Source organism: Sphaeramia orbicularis, chromosome 16 (assembly GCF_902148855.1).
Source record: "Sphaeramia orbicularis chromosome 16, fSphaOr1.1, whole genome shotgun sequence".
Taxonomy (NCBI): Eukaryota; Metazoa; Chordata; class Actinopteri; order Kurtiformes; family Apogonidae; genus Sphaeramia; species Sphaeramia orbicularis.
In genome coordinates this window covers 52,925,645-52,945,424 of record NC_043972.1, presented here as the reverse complement: position 1 = coordinate 52,945,424, position 19,780 = coordinate 52,925,645, and the positions used below count along the sequence as shown (strand labels likewise).

The 19,780-nt window shown below is 40.7% G+C and overlaps 1 protein-coding gene across 5 annotated transcripts in view; it reads right to left on the bottom strand.

Moving 5' to 3' along the window:
* The window catches only part of smarcc1a (SWI/SNF related BAF chromatin remodeling complex subunit C1a), a 52,695-nt gene that overhangs the window by 8,121 nt on the left and 24,794 nt on the right, over nucleotides 1–19,780 (bottom strand). For 4 of the 5 annotated variants that reach the window (XM_030157406.1, XM_030157404.1, XM_030157405.1 and 1 more), the window contains exons 10-22: nucleotides 19,512–19,630; nucleotides 18,235–18,365; nucleotides 12,555–12,602; nucleotides 12,427–12,464; nucleotides 10,733–10,854; nucleotides 10,549–10,620; nucleotides 10,311–10,424; nucleotides 9,947–10,100; nucleotides 9,128–9,238; nucleotides 8,982–9,041; nucleotides 7,496–7,754; nucleotides 3,535–3,696; nucleotides 206–261 (exon numbers count right to left, since the gene is read on the bottom strand). In XM_030157406.1, the coding sequence (XP_030013266.1) occupies nucleotides 206–261; nucleotides 3,535–3,696; nucleotides 7,496–7,754; nucleotides 8,982–9,041; nucleotides 9,128–9,238; nucleotides 9,947–10,100; nucleotides 10,311–10,424; nucleotides 10,549–10,620; nucleotides 10,733–10,854; nucleotides 12,427–12,464; nucleotides 12,555–12,602; nucleotides 18,235–18,365; nucleotides 19,512–19,630 (1,446 nt within the window). The remainder of the gene's footprint in view (nucleotides 1–205; nucleotides 262–3,534; nucleotides 3,697–7,495; nucleotides 7,755–8,981; nucleotides 9,042–9,127; nucleotides 9,239–9,946; nucleotides 10,101–10,310; nucleotides 10,425–10,548; nucleotides 10,621–10,732; nucleotides 10,855–12,426; nucleotides 12,465–12,554; nucleotides 12,603–18,234; nucleotides 18,366–19,511; nucleotides 19,631–19,780) is intronic. The other variant, XM_030157408.1, reaches the window with a different exon arrangement.

Below are 19,780 nucleotides of genomic sequence, written 5' to 3'. Positions count from 1 at the left end.
GAGTGATGATGAATTGATCGGCCTTTTCCCTATTAGCCTTTAAAAATTTGAATTGAACAAATGACAAATGTCCAATTTGGAGAAAGTGTCCGGTAAATGCTTAAAATAATTTCAGCGCTTCAACTCATTTCACCACAAGTATATGGCAGTGTTTAAGGAATCCAGAATCAAGTATTCCAAACATCTGTTTTTAAAGTGGTCTCACCTTATCACCCTGCTGGGAGTCACTGTCTGTGTCCATCTTCTCTGCCTCTGTGGATTCTGGAAAAGACAGTCATGTGATTAGTATGACATCACAGATCAAAATTTATTATCAATACACTGTGACAGACACTCTGAACTTTTAAGTAAACTGTTAAAACGTCAAATGACATTGTGTTGTCAAAACAGATAAAGGAAAGTTTTGCATTCATAAATATAAAAATCAGACTAATGTAACAATGGCAATCAGAACCACTCAATTCAAGATATATTGCTATTACATAATGGCAAAATGGTCTACTATTTGACGTAATCAGTGTCTATTGATGGTCAAAGATGACTGCCATCAGCTTTTGAATGAGCCATACCTGAATGGACAAAAACTCAAATTATTTAAGTGAACAGGAACACAGGGATGAGTACGAAATGTGTGCAAATGTCACAAATGACACACAAACACACGTGACAGGTGGAATGCATGAGCACACTGAGTGTTTAAGCAGGTTGGGGATGCAATTGTTGTGGGCACAAGAGACTGAATATTGATTGTGTAATGTATGTCAGTACAGTGTTTCAGACCATGAGGGAAACATCACAGCTCCCTGACTGACTGTTCTAGAGGGCATTGATTCAAGTGTAACACTGGAATGTCATGTTTGTGGATGCAGGTGTGTGTCAGACTTTGAAGAAACATTGTGCAAATCATAGAGAGGGAAAGACAGAAGTGTGCACGTGGTATAGAGATGACCCAGTTTCCCCCTCCTCCCACTCCCGTGCCCCATCTGCCACAGTCGTTTTAATCCACTAGTTACCGCAGCTCCACATGCAGATACATGGAAACTCGAAGCTAAATTTCTCAGCCCTGTTGGTAAAATGACATGGTGTAAGCCATTAAATGTCGAGACAGACTGATGGTCTGACCAGACTGATGGTAATATTCACTATTTTTATGTAATTAGGGAAGGTAGAATGAGGACACAAATTATTACCAGTACCATCTTCCCCTTTATCCTTACAACTCACATAAAGACAAATACACAGCATCCTGAATAATGAACATATTGTATCTACCATATAACTAGTTATGCTTCTGGTATCTGCTGCCATCTAGTGCCTGTAGCTGAGACCAATGGGCATTAGCTGTGTATCCACAAACTCATGCTCAAAACACCTTTGTCAGCAAGGTTTTTATTCATGGTTATGAAAATTCCTGCTTATTTCCCGTTTGATTTTAATTATGCTGCAGCACAATTAGAATTGTTGCATACAGTTTCCTTTATGTACTGTAGTCTTTTGTGGAACCAAGCAAATCCTACATTAACTCTTTAAGTGCCAGACAGTTAAGGGGCTAATAAGCCTTAAAAGTGCCACAGAATTTGGCGGTTTTTCAGTATTTCGCGTCGTTTTTATAATATTTGAAGAATCCTGCAGGAAACCGCTCGGTAACATCCGACCGATTGCTGATTAGATTCAAAACGCACCGGACGCAGCCGATTCATTATTGATCGTAATTTGCATAATTTATAATAATAATAATAATAATAATCTTTATTTATATAGCACTTTTCATACATTAAAAACTGTAGCACAAAGTGCTTTACATATCAGTTTAAAAATCAGTACTGCCCCCCACCCACACCCACCCACTCACCCGCACACACACACACACACACACACACACACACACACACACACACACACACACATATACATGCAAACCCACAAGCTCACACATACTTAAGAAGACTGACTGAGCACGGGTAGACCAGAACAAAAATGTACAAGTAAAAGTAAAAGATCAATTTAGGAGGCGCTATCTCAGGGAGCCATCCGCACCAGGAGGCAGCCGCCGACCCCGGTGACCAGGCACCAGCAACACAGCCCTGCATCCCAACTAGTGGGAGAGGGCCAACTGGGACCCCCACCCACCAGAAAGGAGCGGACCCCAGTGAGAGAAGGCGCCACAGCCCCCGGAGTCCACAGCCGCCCCCCGGCATGGAGGGCTCCCTCTGATGAAACACCGGAGAATAAGAAACATTAAAAAGATATAAAAATATTATTCGGTCGCGTGACCTCAAATTCCCGTCTGCTTGGTCTCAAAAGGGGGACACAGAAAGAACGTCATCGAAATGTGAGAAAGAAATGGGGGTGGATGGTTTGTTTGTACACAAATGTGGCGTGTTCTCCAAAGCCGATCTGATCGGCCCGTGGCACTTTACAGGTTGTTTTCGTAAAGCCGATTTAATCGGCCCATGGCACTGAAAGTGTTAATAAAACCCTTCATTACATTAACCCTTTCAGTGCCTGAGTTATTTTTATTTCTCCCAAAAATATTACATTTTGATAAAGATTTCAAAAGGCTGCCTGTTTCATTCAGTTATGTTGCTTGTCGCAATACTGCAATTTTGGCGCTTAAACATTTAAAAAAGTTAAATGTTTTACTCATCTAATTTGCGTATTGTGATGTAAAGCTGTATCTCTAAGACAGTTACATCATCCCACTCACGTCATCTGGGTTTTGGGTTTAGTGTTTCACTGCCTAAAACCTAAACTTGGTGAGCATATCTATTAGTCTCATTTGTTATAGGATCCCAGAAATCATCATTCAGAAATAGAGACAAAAAAAAAAAATCAGTGGGTTTGGCATTTTTCAAATCCTTCTCTCCATGAAACCCAACTGGCTCATCAAACTGTCTGATCCACTCATCATTCCCTTCCTCATGTCTCAAATGAAACCAGCCATCATTACCACTATTCTGACCCCTGCTGCCTCTACCATGTCCACAAACTCTCCCAGATGTTCCATGATAACTGCCATCCTGACGCATGTGCTGCTTCATGTACGCTGTCATTGTGAACAGGGGCACCTCTACTTTCACTCTCACAAGACATTTGATCCTCATCTTCAGAAGACACTCTGTACCACTAACTATGTGTGCTCCCTCATTAGCTCAGGACCATGTCTTTGAAACTGGATTTTCTTCTTCACTTTGAATATCAAACATATTCTGAAATGGTGGTGGTGCCGTCTATTGGTGGAAGGTGGTAACAAGATTTGGCACTGTATCTAGAGCTTTAGTCCGTTTCATTCAGTTACGCTGCTTATCGCAATATTGTGACTTTGGTGCTACATGATCAGGAATTCAAAATGTCAATTTTAAGCAGTCAGATGATAGCATGTAAACTGAGACATATAACGACTCAAAGTTTCAAATTAGTGAACTGAAAATCTGTGACCAATGGACAAAGTACAATGAAAAAAACAACTACTGTCATACAGTTTTCAGTTATACTGCCTAGCACTACTTGCAGCTTTAACTACACATTCCTCACCAGTCTTTTCAGGTTCCTCGGGGGCAGTTCCAGCAATACCGCTGCTCTCCAGTCCAAACGCTGGGTCCACTTTTCCGGTGCTTCTGGCAGCCTCCTGTACTTTCTTTACATGTGCCTCCACAAGCTCAGCTGGCACCTCCTCACGCACACGGGAGAACTCCTCTGAACAAAGGGAAGGGATATTCACCATTATTAACTGAAATAAACCAACATAAGATTGTATCAGTTTAACTTAATATTGGCATGATTCCATACTAAAATAGACTGCATCATTGAGGTGGCAAATGTGTAAATACATGTAGTCACCCTGTCTTGAGCTTTATAAAAAATAACATCTGTAATCCTGATGGTATAACCACATTTATGCCGTGTTTCCACTATGTGGAACCGGCTCAACTCGACTCGGATTCCAGATACTATTCCTGAGACCGTTTCCATTACAGGATACTACCGACTTTACAGTACCTGAACGTCATAGTGATGTGGCGCGTTACTTCCCTATTGTCTGCTCAGAGTCACTGATAAACTCGCTCGTTGCGTGTTGTCTTGTCAAACCCATGCTGAATTTTTACGTCGGCCACCAAAGACTGAATCTCCTCACTGAATGGTGTAGTTTTGTGGGCTGTTATCATGTGGATTAACCTACCGCTACATTTACTGTAAACTTCCGCATCTGTTTTTTGTAAAACGGCAGGTCACAGAGACAACTCTCTGATCAATCAGTGGTCTGCAGTGTTCAAACGTCACGTTTTAATATCTGGTCCCCAGTCTTGGAACCTTGGTGGAGGTGATACCAAAAAAATAGTACCAGGTACCAGATTCCAGGTCCTTTTTCGTAATGGAAACGCAAAAAGGCTGAGTCGAGCCGAGCCAGTACCACGTAGTGGAAACACGGCACTAGGTCAACTTTAATTATGTGCATGTAGGGATGGTTACTGAATTTAGTTATTTTATTGATACCAACTGAATTCCATCGGTACTACCAAGTATTAATTCACGTAAAGTCAAACGGTACCACATTTCGATACTTGAACACATCCTCGCATTGTGTATGTCGGGGAGACCGTGAAGGGGTGTCTGCCTGACATGACGACATCAAGGTGAGGGCGAATATATATATATATATATATATATATATATATATATATATATATATATATATATATATATATATATATATATATATATATATATATGTGTGTGTGTGTGTGTGTAAAAAGTCAGTGTGGAGTGGGCTCGGCTCTTGCCAGAAAAGTAGATATGTTGGTGTTCCTGAAAAAGAACTGCTGTACATGTGCAGTACAGTTCAGGCTAGAGGGAGTGGTTTGTTACCCCTCTGCTGAGGGGTATTGGAATTATTTTGTCTTCTGTCCATTCAATGACATAATCGCATTATCTGAAGAATGCACTGACATATCTGGACCAAAATTATACTGTGGATGCATCTTGGCATAGAGCAGAAGCCTATTGAAACTATGTGACCTTGACCTAATTTTTCAAGGTCAAATGATGACATGTCTTTTCAATAAGATAATCACATTATCTGAAGAATGCATTGACATATCTGCACCAAATTTATACTATGGATGCATCTTGGCATGGAGCAGATGCCTCTTGAAAATATGTGACCTTGATCTACTTTTTCAAAGTCAAATGGTCTTGCGCAGTAATCATATCTGAGTATTTTCAAATATAAATATGTAGTAAGTTTTACACAAAGACAATCTAATCTAAACTATAGGGCAGTAACTTTCAACAGAATCTTACACTATATTTGACCGAGGGGTATTAAAAGTGCAGAGCATGTTATGTTTTTAATTTGTAATACTTTAGTTTGAAAAATGTTATATATGTTATATTTATTTTTAAGTCATTTGCCCTCCCCCACACACACTTTTCTAAAGTTTAATGTTATTTCACTTGTGACGTTGAGAAATAAATATTCAGAATTCAAAAGTTTTTTACTATTTTTTATAGACATAACCACCACACACACACACACACACACACACACACACACACACACACACACACACACACAATACCGAAAACAGGTACCATTGTGTACAAGTACCGGTTCCCAGGAACTGAGTATCTGTACCGTATTGGTTTAAATGTGAAAGGTACCCATCCCTATATGTCCGTGAAATTCATTCAAGAAAAGGAAGGAAACGGTATTAAAATGAAAAATAAAGTTAAAATTAAAGCAAGTAATCAGTGAATACAGGGTGTCTCAAAAAATTTATACACACTTTGAATAATTGTAAAGTAGGTGTTTATTAAAATTCATTTAATTCTCAAAATGTAATAGAACTTACAAACATCATTTTATTGTTTTGTCACCGTCTGTTCTCAAACTGACGTCCGTTGTGGTCCAGACACTGCTGACAACGCGAAGCAATGGAATCACACAAATCACGAAACAATTCCCTTGGTATTTGTGTGCATTCATGTTCAATGGCTGCTCTGAATTCAGCGACTGTTGCATGTCTCGAAACGTAGACTTTGTCTTTTAGGTATCCCATATAAAAAGTCTAGTGGTGTGAGGTCTGGTGAACTTGCCAAACAGGTGGATTAGACAGAGAGGTTTTGTTGAATACCCTCCACTTTCACCAGACCTCACACCACTAGACTTTTTTTTATGCTTGGCGTTGTCAGCAGTGTCTGGACCAGAACGGACGTCAGTTTGAGAACAGGCGGTGACAAAACAATAAAATGATGTTTGTTATTATTTTGAAAATTAAATGAATTTTAATAAACACCTACTTTACAATTCTTTAAAGTGTGTATACATTTTTTGGACACCCTGTATATAACAAATATCATTTTCATCCACATTTTAGCTACACAAAGATGTTCTTGCTTATTGATCTGAGGTTCTGCATCTAAATTGGTAATGGATCTCACCTATGCTCACAATGTTTAATTTAGAGGAATTGTAGAGATTGGATCATTTTACAGTGCTGTACCCCTTTCCAAAATTCCAATGAAAGCTTCTTATGGTCCTGCTGTGTTTCTCCCTTTCCTGAGGTAAGAAACCTATAAACTATGCAGCATTGCTACAGTAGTTTATTTGATTAAGCAATTGATGAGCAGACAGTCTGATCAATGTAGCTCATGGTGAGCGCTGAATGCAACACAAAATGTTATTTGCTTAAAGACATAACAGTAAAAAAAAAAAAAAGTGGTAAAGCGGGTCTGAAAATGCTAATGTGGACTGTAGTTCAACATACGCCATTTTGATGAGCATAATAAGCATAAATGTAATTCCATGATTATGTCATTTATGCTCATCAAATAATGTTGTTTCTCAAGGGGAGTCCAAATTTCTGCATATGCACCAAATCATCCTATCATTTCCTGCTTTTATGTTGACTGTTGATGGAAGACCAATTGACAAATATCTGATTTAAATTTCAAAGAGTGGAAATAGATTTAATTTTTTTTTTCTTTAACAAGATCTTTCACTGTTCTTTTATTGAGTTATTACTGTTCACTACCAATTTCAACTCTTTATTAATTAGATCATGATTTATTGTATATTTCAAATAAATAATAATTTCAAGACCAACACAATAATCTATAGTGAAAAAAGTTCATATCTAATGCAATGCAATCAATTCAGTCAGTTGGCTATTTCTAGTCCATTTGTACTCCATCATACATCTGAAAAGTGATACAGAAAACTGCAGTTGCTCATGATTATAACTAGACTTCAACTGTTTACAATTTTTGACCTCCGCCCAAAATCAGTTAATTTCAGACTGACCGGCCGGTCGCAGATCATGGCCAATCAAGTGACAATTGGCCAATGTCCAAGCACAGCTGATTAATCGGTGCAAGTGTAATTATAACTAGTGTGGTACGATTTTTTCTCTGGCTAGGTCACCCAGTCCTGGTTCAGGTAGACACATAGATACCACTTGCTATGCGACTCAGATTTGGTGTTCTTAGTTCTCACCTAGGGCTGCCTTGGCTGCAGCAGATGCCACTCTCGGGTCGACCACAGAAGCCAGGAAGGCCACGGTGCTCATGACAGGGTTTCCAGACTGACTGAAGGGGATGGGTTGGTAGGCCAGTGGCCCCAGGGTGGTCTCGGTACTCTCCAAATATGGGTCCTCAATTGGCAGCCGCAGGAAGTGCAGGATGCACTCGTCTTGTGTACGTGAACCAACGTGCTCAGACACTTTGTTCCAGTCATCTTTGTACATCTCCAAAGCCTGAAAGAAGACACAGTTGTTTGACTCTTAACACTTTTTGACCAAATCAATACATAGAGGGAAGGGCCATATAATGGTTCACTTCCAATTTTCTCAAACTAAACAGTGACAAAACTGAGGTTCTCCTCATTGGTTCAAAATCAACTTTATCCAAAACCGACAGTTTTTCCCTCACCGTCGACAACTCCACTGTCTCCCCTTCCCCACAGGTTAAGAGTCTGTGTGTCATTTTTGGCAGTACTCTATCTTTTCAATCCCACATTAATAACGTCAGTCTGCATAATTCCACCTACGCAACATTAATCGCCTCCGCCCCTCCCTCACCCCCCATACCATTGTTATCCTCGTTCATAGCCTTGTCACTTCTCGTCTGGATTATTGCAACTCTCTCCTCTTTGGTCTCACACACAAATCCCTCCACAAACTTCAATTGGTTCAGAATTCAGCTGCTCACATCATCACCAGGAACCCCTCCACTCACCACATCACTCCTGTCCTCCAACAGCTCCACTGGCTCCCAGTTAAGTTCCGAATTGAATTTAAAATACTTCTATTGACATTCAAGGCCATCCATAACCTCGCCCCTCCATATCTGTCTGATCTCCTTTATGTTGCCACCCCCTCTCGCACCCTCAGATCTTCCTCCTCCATCCACCTCACTGTTCCCTCTGCCTGTCTCACCACTGCGGGGAGCAGAGCATTCAGCCGCTCTGCTCCCCAACTCTGGAACTCCTTGCCACCGAATCTCAGATATATCACTTCACTCACTCCCTCTCTTCAAATCCAAACTCAAAACATATTTGTTTAGGACCTCTTTCTCTTTATGAACACAATTGCACTGTTCAATTTTTAACCTGCCTTTTATTTTTTACTCTGTTTTATAGCTTGTTTTATATTCTCCTGTTTTACTGTACGGTGTCCTTGAGTGCCAAGAAAGGCGCCTATAAATAAAATGTATTATTATTATTATTATAATACAAAAACAGCAAGAAACAAAAAAAATGACTTTAAAAAGGAGGAGGAATAAAACAAAAGTCAGAAAGAACAATGGGTAGAAGGAGAGTAATGAATAGGTAGTTGGAACATGATGGAAGAAATTGCAAAGTAAAATGAGAAAGAAAGGCCACTGGAAAAAAACAAAAACAAACAAACAAAAAAAAAAACGGTTTGCTGGGGCCTACAAGAACATTTTCACATTTGCATCATCTTTTTTCATATGTGACTCACCTCCAATAGCAGCAGAGTCTCCTGCTCCGTCCATTCCCTAGTCGAAGTCACTCCTTTGCTCTGCAGGAAATGGAAAGTAGTAGTAGACAATTGAAAAACTGTAAAAGAACTGTAATAGTAAAACATACCCGATATTAAGCACTCACCTTTGGGTTTTTCTTGGTGTAGAGATCAGGGCGAAGACCAAAATTCTGCAGGTCGAGGGGCTTTTCCTTTACTTTGTCTGGAAAGCCAGGCATTGGCTGTGCAGGAGGAATCTAGGACCACAAATCTCACATTTATCAACAATCTGAAATAATGTGTCTGTAAAGCACTTTAAAGTGATATGAAGTAAAGTTTAAATGGAAATTTTACAAGTTGTCCTTTCAAGTATTATGATTGCAACATGAGTCGCAATTTAAGTGGGAATATCAGTTTTTGCATTTTATTTTCACAAAAAAACTAAATTACTGTCATTATAAATTATGTGTGTGAAGTGTATGTGAAGTTCATAAACTGTAAGTCACTGATGTGTTTAATCATAAATGGGCAGCATGTGAGGTGCTGTAGTACAGTGAGGGAAGTGTAAAAAATGCAAAATTGTGTTGACAAATATTCTTTTATAGTCTGGACACACCTTGAATAAAAGTCCATGAGATGAAAATGTACTCCTTGACTGTTAATGATATCAATCTACAATTATCGATTAGGCTACTTCAAGCACTTTTTTAATGCAAATTTCTATGGATCAGCATTTTGTTGGATTCCTTTGGTAAATATCAGTAATTTCATTTTATCTCAATACCTTGGGTTTTATTCCCTTTTGTACAATTTTGGAATTAAAATTGGGAATCGATAAGCAGAATAGAAATTGCTAAATCAAATGATACTCAATCTTAATCACAAAACTAACTGCTTAGGCCAACTGAAAACAACTTGCTGTGCATTTCGTTTACTTTCATTCCATTTCTGTTTATATCTGTTACCTGTGGAGGTCGGTGGTTTAGAGGCATGAGGCCGGATGGTGTGTCAGCCAGCACAGTAAAATGAGGGGTGGGTGGGGGTCCCATGGGCAATGGGCGACTTTCAGCATCAACTTGGTAGTTCACCAAACCCCACTGCTCCAGAAATGCATGAACTCTATAGAAAAACAGAGAGCAGTGGCATTTTACACAGCTGAGTTTTTCATTGTCCACTTTGGATTTAAAGTTCCTTCATTATTGGATTTTAGACTTGTCGATTTACAGACCTGTGGAAACCTTGATACGTTTACACTTTGCCATAGCCTTATTTAGGTTAGAAGTGATGTAACCAAAGCAAGAAAGCTTGTACAAATGAGACTCAGCTCACCTCATAATAGCACACACATCACCAGTAAGGTTCCTGCGACAGGAAGTGGAGGTGAGGTACTCCTGAGGGTTTAGTCGATACGTGTCAATCATGAAGTTACGGTAGGCCAGGTAGCTGTTTAAAGATCAAGAAGGATCATATTAGTGAGCAGGCAATGGTCTGATGCCAAATCTACGGCAACAGTATGGGCACATGAAATGTTAAAATGCTGTGGTTGACAGGTGCTCTGTCAACTTACATCTCTGGTGTCTTAGACTTGTTCTTTCCATTAAAGAACTCAGGCAGGGCTCTTCTCTCGATCTCATGGATGCTGGCAAAGAAAGAAAAAAAAATAGCAGTTTGAAGAATTGTGTTCCAGCTTCACCACCGTAAGTCTTGTCTTCTAGCATCCAGGCTGGTACATATAATGACATGGGACTTACCAGTTATAGTCAAACCAAGCAGCGTAGCTAGGGATGATGATGTGGTGAGTCTGTTCAGTCACATTATCCTCACTGGCATCCATCAGTCTGTTCGCTTCAGCTTTACCCTGGTCTTCATCATCCTGCACAGGAAAAAGTCAGTCAAAAGTGTGAAAAAGAATATCACAAATATGAGAGGAATTGCTTTGAAGGTAATTAAAGTACACGGCAAAAATGATTTCTAAGAAAGTGGAGAAAGCCTTATTTCTAGAACATTTGTCTTATTTTTCATCTAAATAGAGAAAAAGGTTGCTAAGAAATTTTTAAATAAGAAAAATATAATTAAAAGAACAACTTTTTCTTAAAAAGATTTTCTAGCTAATATAAAGACAGATTTTACTAGTAATAAGGTATAGCAATATTTTGAAAACAATTTCAGAGTGTCATCCCTGCAAAGGATCAAGATTGTTTTCCTTATTTTAAGACTGAAACCACTTGTACAACTTCTCAATTTAAGAATCTTAAGAAATGACAGCAACTAACTTTTTTCTTTTTTAACCATGTATTGTCATTTACTGGCTTAAAACATGGCAAAAAACACAGTTCAACATGACCCTTGACTAATTTAAAAAATGACTGAAAAATTCCTATGGCTAATAGGAATATCATAGAGACATGAAACGAAAGTCCATTTTTTTCTCATTCACTCCCATGTTAAATTTCTGTCACTACGTGCTTGATAGACTCCACATTCCCACAATCACTGCTTATTCAGTTCTGACTTTTTTTTCTCCACATATTACACATTGACACATTCACAAGACTCACCACAAGTCTCACATGCATGAATTTGAGATAGGATGTACGGTTATGGATTAACAGAGGCGGTTTTTTAGTCAATATAACATGGACACTCATGTCTCCTCCATAAGGAGGAGCAAATTGGTCACTTGACAGCACAGTGGCTGTTTAGTTCAGTAGGTAACGCATCAGACTCCAATATGGAAGACCCAGGATTGATTCCCAGTTGAAGGGGTTATTTTCAGCTGAATCAAGAGAATCAAATGCTTAATTTAAGAATTTTTTCAACATACTACTCCTATTTTCAGACTTAAATTCTTATAGACAGCCCAGTCAGAGACTACAATTCCTCATTTTAAGTAATTCTGTCTTAAATGAGTGTTTGCTAAAATTCTAGCATTTTTGTCTAGTTTTAAGGTACATTGTTTTTTTTACTTGATAAACTTTTTTGCTTGTTTTAAGAATTCTAGCCAAGAATTTTTTTCTTAGCCCATTGGCATATTTTTTTGCTCAATGTAAGCCAATTTGACCAGATTTAGGAATATTAAGTTTATTTCTAGCAGGTCATTTTTTGCAGTGTACTTACTACTTTCAGAGCTACAAGTCTAGAAAGAAACCTCTCCAAACAATGTGTTTTAATCAACCCTGACTGAACCACAGTCTTTCAGTTGTTGAGGTGTGCGATTGTGGTGTGTAAACCAACTGCTACTGTTCATCAAGGAACACCTTTGGTTCAGATCTAATTCATGGTAGAGCTGGGTGACAGACCTTGGCGTTTTATGTATTTTAGTAAAATCCCTAAATAATACCTAAGAACTTTAATGATATCCCTGTTGCCAGATTAACAGCCACACTAATACAGACATAACTTGGCTTTGTGAAACACGGTCTTGGTTCATCTGGGATCATCTTACCTTTCCACCTGACAGCACAGAGTCATCCTCCATGTCATCTATAGGAAGTGCAACACATTTCAGATGTGATAACTAAAATTTTGGCATGACGTGTTCCCAAAACTGACATTAACAGGCAGATTGCTTACCCAGGTCATTTCCTTTCATTGGAGTGTTCTCGTCTTTTTTGGAATTTGCTGTTAAAGGAAGAAGAGAAAAATGTGAAGGGAAAAGCACTAAAACGCAAAAAGAACTTCAAAGACATTTTGATTTAGTCATGGGCTGAGAGGTATTAACCAGCACTTCAGCTCACTTAAGAGAATACTAAAATAGATCAAATCAGAGCCAGGATGTGTGTGCGTTGGGGGAAAGGGAGACTTTTTAAAAAGTGGGACATCACAGATGGGACCTAGTCTAAAAAGTGCATTTTTTGTGAAGATTGTGTTAAAAAAAAAAAAAAAAAAAAAAAACCTTAAAGGAGAATTGAGATGAAAGTCTATTTATCTCTGGTTGGAAAGGAAAAAAACACATCCTTGGGCAGTTTGTCTGTAGGAGAGTTTATACTTTCTTTCATAATATTTAACATTCTACACATGTCCCTGAAGTGGACTCTATGCACAGCATCACTACTTCCTGAACTTCAGGTGGGTCCTTTAGTTCCTGTCTTTCATTATTGGACACACTGATTAATCCAGGTGTGCCTGCTACTTCTTGTTGTGACTACTGATTAAAGCTATACCTACCGATGTGGCATTTCTCACAGCACTTAGTAAAAGTTTGAACATGAACAACCCGCCTCCCTCCAAAGCCCCGCCCACTTCCCTCTGCCTGAGCTCTGAGGTTCCCCTCCTCTCTCCTCCTCTCACCTGATGCGTGGAAGAAGCAGAGGTGGAGGTCCGGTCTGCTTTGGTGTGTCCGCGGACCCCTCCCTCAGTAATCAGATACTTCATGCACCTGCCGCGGGCCTGCGGCCCCTGTTTCATCAGTAGACCCTGAATTTAAGGGTCTGGTCTGTGCAGTACTAGGTCAGTGTCTTCACTGCACCATGGAGATGAGATGCCCAGGCAACGGGTGCGCGCACTGTGAACGTGTGGCCTCTGCGAATTTTTCCATCGACATTTGAGGTTTCATAGTCCATACATTTATCATCCTACACTGTGTGACACCATGTACATGTACCTGTATGAGTCCCATGGTCATAAAAGGTGAGCTTTGTGTAGACCTGTCTGTTTAGTCCAGTACAGCTGACTTCCGGACTTTTATCTCCATCCTTCATTCATCCGACTCCTGTTTGTTCCCCTTGGTTGTTGTTTCTGTTAATAAATCCATTTTTTCCCTTCCACATGTGCATTTGAGTTCTATCCATACACATCCTAGACAGTAGACTGTAGTCAATGACAGGAGGAGCAGTGCCAGTGAAGCATCAGATTCAGAGGAACACATATCGGCTACGGGGACGGTGATAATGGATCGGATGCTGGACGGCCGTAATGGATGATTGACGGGAGGCTCAACCAGGTTCAGCCAATTATTTCATTCGGACCAAATGAAATGATTGGTCAGACTTTTATCAGAAACATATGAGAATTAAACATTTTTGAGTTTCAATACCTGGTGGATTTCTTTTACATTTTAGTTTGACACACACTTATTAGGAGCATTTTAAGATGGCAAAAGAAAAGTGTAAAAATGCCACATCATACGGTATAGCTTTAATTAGGCACACCTGGATTAATCAGTGTGTCCATTAATGAAAGACAGGAAATAAATGACTCATCTGACGTTCAGGAAGTAGTGGGGCTGTGCATAGAGTCCATTACTGTCCACCCTGTCACTTTGTGGAATTCGCCCCTTTAATAATCTGGTTGTTGTAATCACTGATGTCATCATCAACATTTTAAATGTCTTCATTGGTGGCAGAAACATAATCTACAACAGCATTAGTATTTGCATTTCAAAATTTTCATCACTTTGTGTTTGCACTTTGAAGGGGTCAAGGTTAGGATGTCCACCCTTTCACCACAAAATACAAAACACTACTATACAAAACTTTTCACAAATTCAAAATATATTTGTTGAACATCACACAGTCCTCTTCAAAGATGACCTACCAAAACTATCCACCCCATCACCAATCCTTTACTGACAGGGTGGATATGGTACATGACAGGGAACGTACACATTACTACATACAATATGCACTGACGGCACAGCAAAAGATGGCAGAAGTGGGGCAAGTGAGCCAGCATCAGAGCCAGGCTAACTATGACTCCGCGTGAACCAGTGGCTCTCAGCATTTTTCTCGCAAACGCCTTCTCCCTGGTAGACAAGATGGACGAGATCAAACTAAGTATTGTTAACAACCTGATGGACAGCTGTATCGCGTTGATAACGGAGACCTGGCTGCATGAAAGCATCCCAGACCAAGTCGTAGAGCTAGCAGGCCACACGATCTTCCGGTCAGACCGCATACTGGACTCTGATAACACAGTGGGGATGCATCTACATTAACAGCAGTTGGTGCACGGACACTGCCGTTATTGAGAGATACAGCTGTCCAGACCTGGACATTCTACTGTTAAAGTGTAGACCATTCTACCTGCCCAGAGTATTCACTGCTGTGTTTGTAGCTGCTGTGTATAGCCACCCACGAACTAATGTTAATGCAGCAATGAGCAGGCTGCACAACGGCATCAACAGACAGCAGAACAAAAACCCAGAGGGTTTCTTCATCGTAGCTGGTGATTTTAACCACACCAACCTAAAAACTGTGCTTCTCAGGTTTTACAAGAATGTGGACATTAAAACAAGGAAGGGCAGAACACTAGATCAGGTCTACACCAGGATTTCTGAAGCATACAAAACCCACCCTTCCCCTCACCTCAGACACTCAGACCACCTTTACCTGCTCCTGACACCAGCATACAGGCCCCTCATCTGCAGGTTTAAACCACAGTACAGGTCTGTGCAGCGCTGGACTGAGGAAGCTACATTGTCCTTGCAGGACGGTTTTGAGGACACCATATGGGAGCTCTTTGAACACCCAGACATTGAGCTCCACACCTCCTCTGTGCTGTCATACATGAACTTCTGCATAGACAGTGTAACAAGAACGGAACAGGTCAAAATATTCCCCAACCAAAAGCCTTTGTTCAATGCCACTGTCAGAACATTGCTCCAGGCCAGGGATTCAACACTGAGGTCAGGAGACAGGGAGGACTACAGGATCTGAACAGAGGCATCAAGACTGCTAAAACAAAGTACAAAGAGCAAATAGAGGCCAACTTCAGGGAAAACAACCCCCTCTCCATGTGGCAAGGCATCCAGGACATCACGGACTACAAGCCATGCCATAACATCCACTACCTGTCCGACCCCCTCTCCTGAACCAGCTCAACACCTTTTTTGCCTGCTTTAAAGAGGACAGCGGACAGGCAGAGCACTAACTGCTTACACCACCAGAGCATGACCAGCCCCTAACCCTCCAGGCAACACCAGGTACTGCACATTCTGCGGGGCACTGATACCAGCAAAGCACCTGGTATGAACCTGATGGAGTACCAGGGAGTGTGCTGAAATCAGGTGCTCATCAGCTAGCTGCAGTATTCACTAACATCTTTAACCGTTCACTGCAGCAAGCCACAGTCCCCACCTGCCTAAAAACTGACATCATAATCCCCGTGCCCAAAACCTCTGCAGTCACAGAGTTGAAGGACTACCGTTCTGTGGCCCTGACACCGGTGATCATGAAATGTATGGAGAGACTGGTGTTGCAGCTTATCAAGACCCACATCCCACCTGGTCTTGACCAATTTCAGTTCGCCTATAGGTGCAACAGATCCACAGATGGCACCATCTCCATACTGCCCTTAGCCAACTGGAAAGCCCCAACACATACATCAGGATGTTGTTTGTTGACTTCAGTTCAGCACTTAACTATCAGCCCCAGCCAACTGATCAACAAACTGCACACAATGGAGCTCAGAACCCCCCTCTGTCTGTGGATCAAGGACTTCTTGACAAACAGACCTCAGCACGTCAGGACGGGCACCTCTACATCCTCTACTATTGTCCTCAACATGGGTGTTCCTCAGGGCTACATCCTGAGTCCAGTCCTGTACATGCTGTACACCCACAATTGTGGTGCCATCCAAAGCTCCAACATCCTCATCAAATTTACTGATGACATGACCATTGTGGGAATGATCAGCAACAACGATGAGGCACCATACAGAGAGGAGGTCCAGACGCTGGCGGCCTGGTGCAGGGACAACCATCTCAACCTCAACACCAGGAAAACAAAAGAAATCATCATTGATTTCCAGAAGTCAAGGACCACACCTCACTTAGGCCTGAGCATCAATGGGGAGGAGGTGGAGCGTGTCACAGACTTCAAGTCTGTGACACCCACATCATCGAAAAAGCCCAGCAGCGTCTCATCTTCTTGAGAACGCTGAAGAGGAACAATCTCCCCCCACCTCTGCTGAGGAACTTCTACCGCTGCACAATACAGTGTCCTGGCCAATGGATGCACACACTGGTATGCCAGCTGTACCGCAGCAGAGAAGAAACGGCTGCAGTGGGTCATCAAGAGGGCTCAGTGGATTGTTGGTGCCCCACTCTGACACCTGGACGAGATCTACTCAAGCAGTCACCTCTAACACAGGCCACAAAGATCCGGAATGACCCCACCCACCCAGGACACAGCCTGTTCACCAGCCTCCCTTCTGGCATACTCAGAGCCATGCAAGTCCATAACAGCAGATTCAAACACAGCTTCTTCCCCATGGCTGTGAAGAGACAGCTGCAAGGACCATAATCATTACTTTGTGTAATAATCTGGACCATCACAATAACTGCTCTTTTTGCACATTTCTGATATAATACTTTTTAAATATATTTTTATACATACATATTTATTTTATATTTAACATGCTTGATACAGTAGCTGCTACAAGAGAATGCTGCTAAACGAGATTTTTGCTGTAATTACACTATTAAAATGAATTTCCCGTTAACTAACATATACTATTCTGAAAGGAACCAACTATCTTTATGAAAATATACATTTTATAACTGCTATGAAATGAAAATTTTTTTTTTTTTTACATGTAATTGCCAGTGTCAGGGTGGACATTTTGTGGTCTGCTTATACTTTGTCGGCTTGCAAAAAATTTATTTAAAAAGTGGAAGCTTGACCAACATGCACTTCTAACAGCCTACTTAACACATTGAACATAAAGTTAAGTGAAAAATCTTATTTTTTTTGACATTTTGAAGTCTGAAAGGCACCTTATAGTGATACTGACCCATGTACAATAATTACTCTTTTTATGAGTAGTTAATAATAACAACAATAATGGATTAGATTTATATAGTGCTTTTCTATTAACACATACTCAAAGCGCATACAATGGAACTATTATTCATTCACTCTCACATTCACTGTAATCATTTTTCAGCAATAAATAAAAAAACTCACATTTAAACTTCTCACACACAATGTGTGGCAGCTTCTCTGTTTTCCACTGTTTCAAATTTATTAACTTTGCTGCAAGTGACCAACAACCTCAAACCCCAGAAATAATCTACACTGTGAAGTTATCATGACCAGTATTATTTGCCCACATACTCTAGCTTTATTTCAGTTCAGCGTGATTTCTCTTCTAGACAGCCATGGTTTTTCCAAAATTTCACATTAAGAAATGTGCCACCCTGCAGTTGTGGTCTCAACTGGTCTTGAAATAAAAATCGGATTCAAAAATACAGCCCATTCGGAGACAAGCAAGAGACCAAGTCATCTCGAGTACTGCAACAATAGAATCCTACCGTTTTTGGACATGGTGCCCTCCTCCATGCTAGCCCCGGCCGAGGAGTCATCCATGTCCTTGCTCAGGTCCTCCTCTGTGTCTTCCTCTTCACCTCTGTGTCCCCGTCGTTTCCAATGAGGCCCTGGATTCCTAATACAAAGAAAAGTCCCTTACACATCCATCTGTCATTATGACCAGTTATAGTTAAGCATGAATTTATAGTAAGCTTCTACATAGTAGATGTAGTCAAAATAGCTAAAGGACCTGTTCAGAGCTCATGGTGTATGTGTGATCACAAGTAAACTGCTCTAAGTACAGGTGAGAATGTACTCAAGATGCGCTGAAAACACATTGAGATCCAGTTACTTTGGAAGTGGTCAGGTTTGTTTACATCCCTGTGTGCATCCATAGAGTGTGATGGCCAAGTAGATGTTTAGCAATGAAACTTTATAAAGTAGGTAGGTTACAGTCCTGAACGACTCAGCACTACAGTCCAATTTATTTCAAACAATGTGCACCATACTATTAGTGAGACATTTTGACAATAAAATGTACCCCAAGAACTAATGAATATTCATTAAAATACACAAAAATTTCACTTGTAGAGAGATCACTCCAATTCATTCTGATGCCAGTTGTGAACAAACATGTTAAAGCTGCTGCCTTGTTATCAGGCTACAAAAAACACACTAATACCATTTGTGAATAGGACCAAATGAATGCTCCAAAGATAAGCCGTTATCTTGAATGTAAAAGTGATTCATGCACCCTCTCAAAACAAAGTCTTGGAGAGCTCTGTCCATTTATCACTAAAAGGTGCAGTGTGTAAAAATTCAGGTGGATTCAGGAGGACATTAAAGGCAGAAAGGGAGTATAATATTCATAAAGGTGTTTTCATTAGTGTATAACGATCTGCCTTGTTGATACTTTAGAATGAACTGTTAATGAGTCCTCACCTCACAACCATGTTTCTACAGTAAATGATAACGGACTTTTCTTTTTTTTGTTTTATAGTGGGGGAAATTCAATGCCATGGATTCACCATATTAAATGCATATATGCATTGTCTAGAATGTTTAAGTGTGGACAAGAGATACTATTTCCTAAACTAAGAGGCAAGACAACTCTGAGAAGGGATAATGGGTCACCACATTAGGATTATGATGCACCTTGCAACTTTGTCACAAGATGTTACCAAGTAACATTCACTAGACCTTTTGTTAAAAAAAAAAACAAAACAAAAACAAAGCTGCACAGCAATCAGCAGGCAACTATGTGTGCGTCATGCCACCTTACCCCTTCTTCCCTCCTTTCTTGCGGGACTCAGCTGGAGTGCTGGGCGGTGAGGGCGAGCGTCTCCTCTTCTTGCCAGCAGAATTGGCCTTGCGCTCCTTGCGATCAGGTGTACGGGAAGACTGATCAGACAAACCCCGCGCAGTGGAGGTAGCGAGGGATGGAGGATGAGAGAAAGAGCGGCAGAATGAGAGGATGGAACGGTTGCACACACAAGGAGGGGAAGCAGGGAGAGAGCAACGGCAGGGAGGTGGGGGTGGGATGCTGCGGTG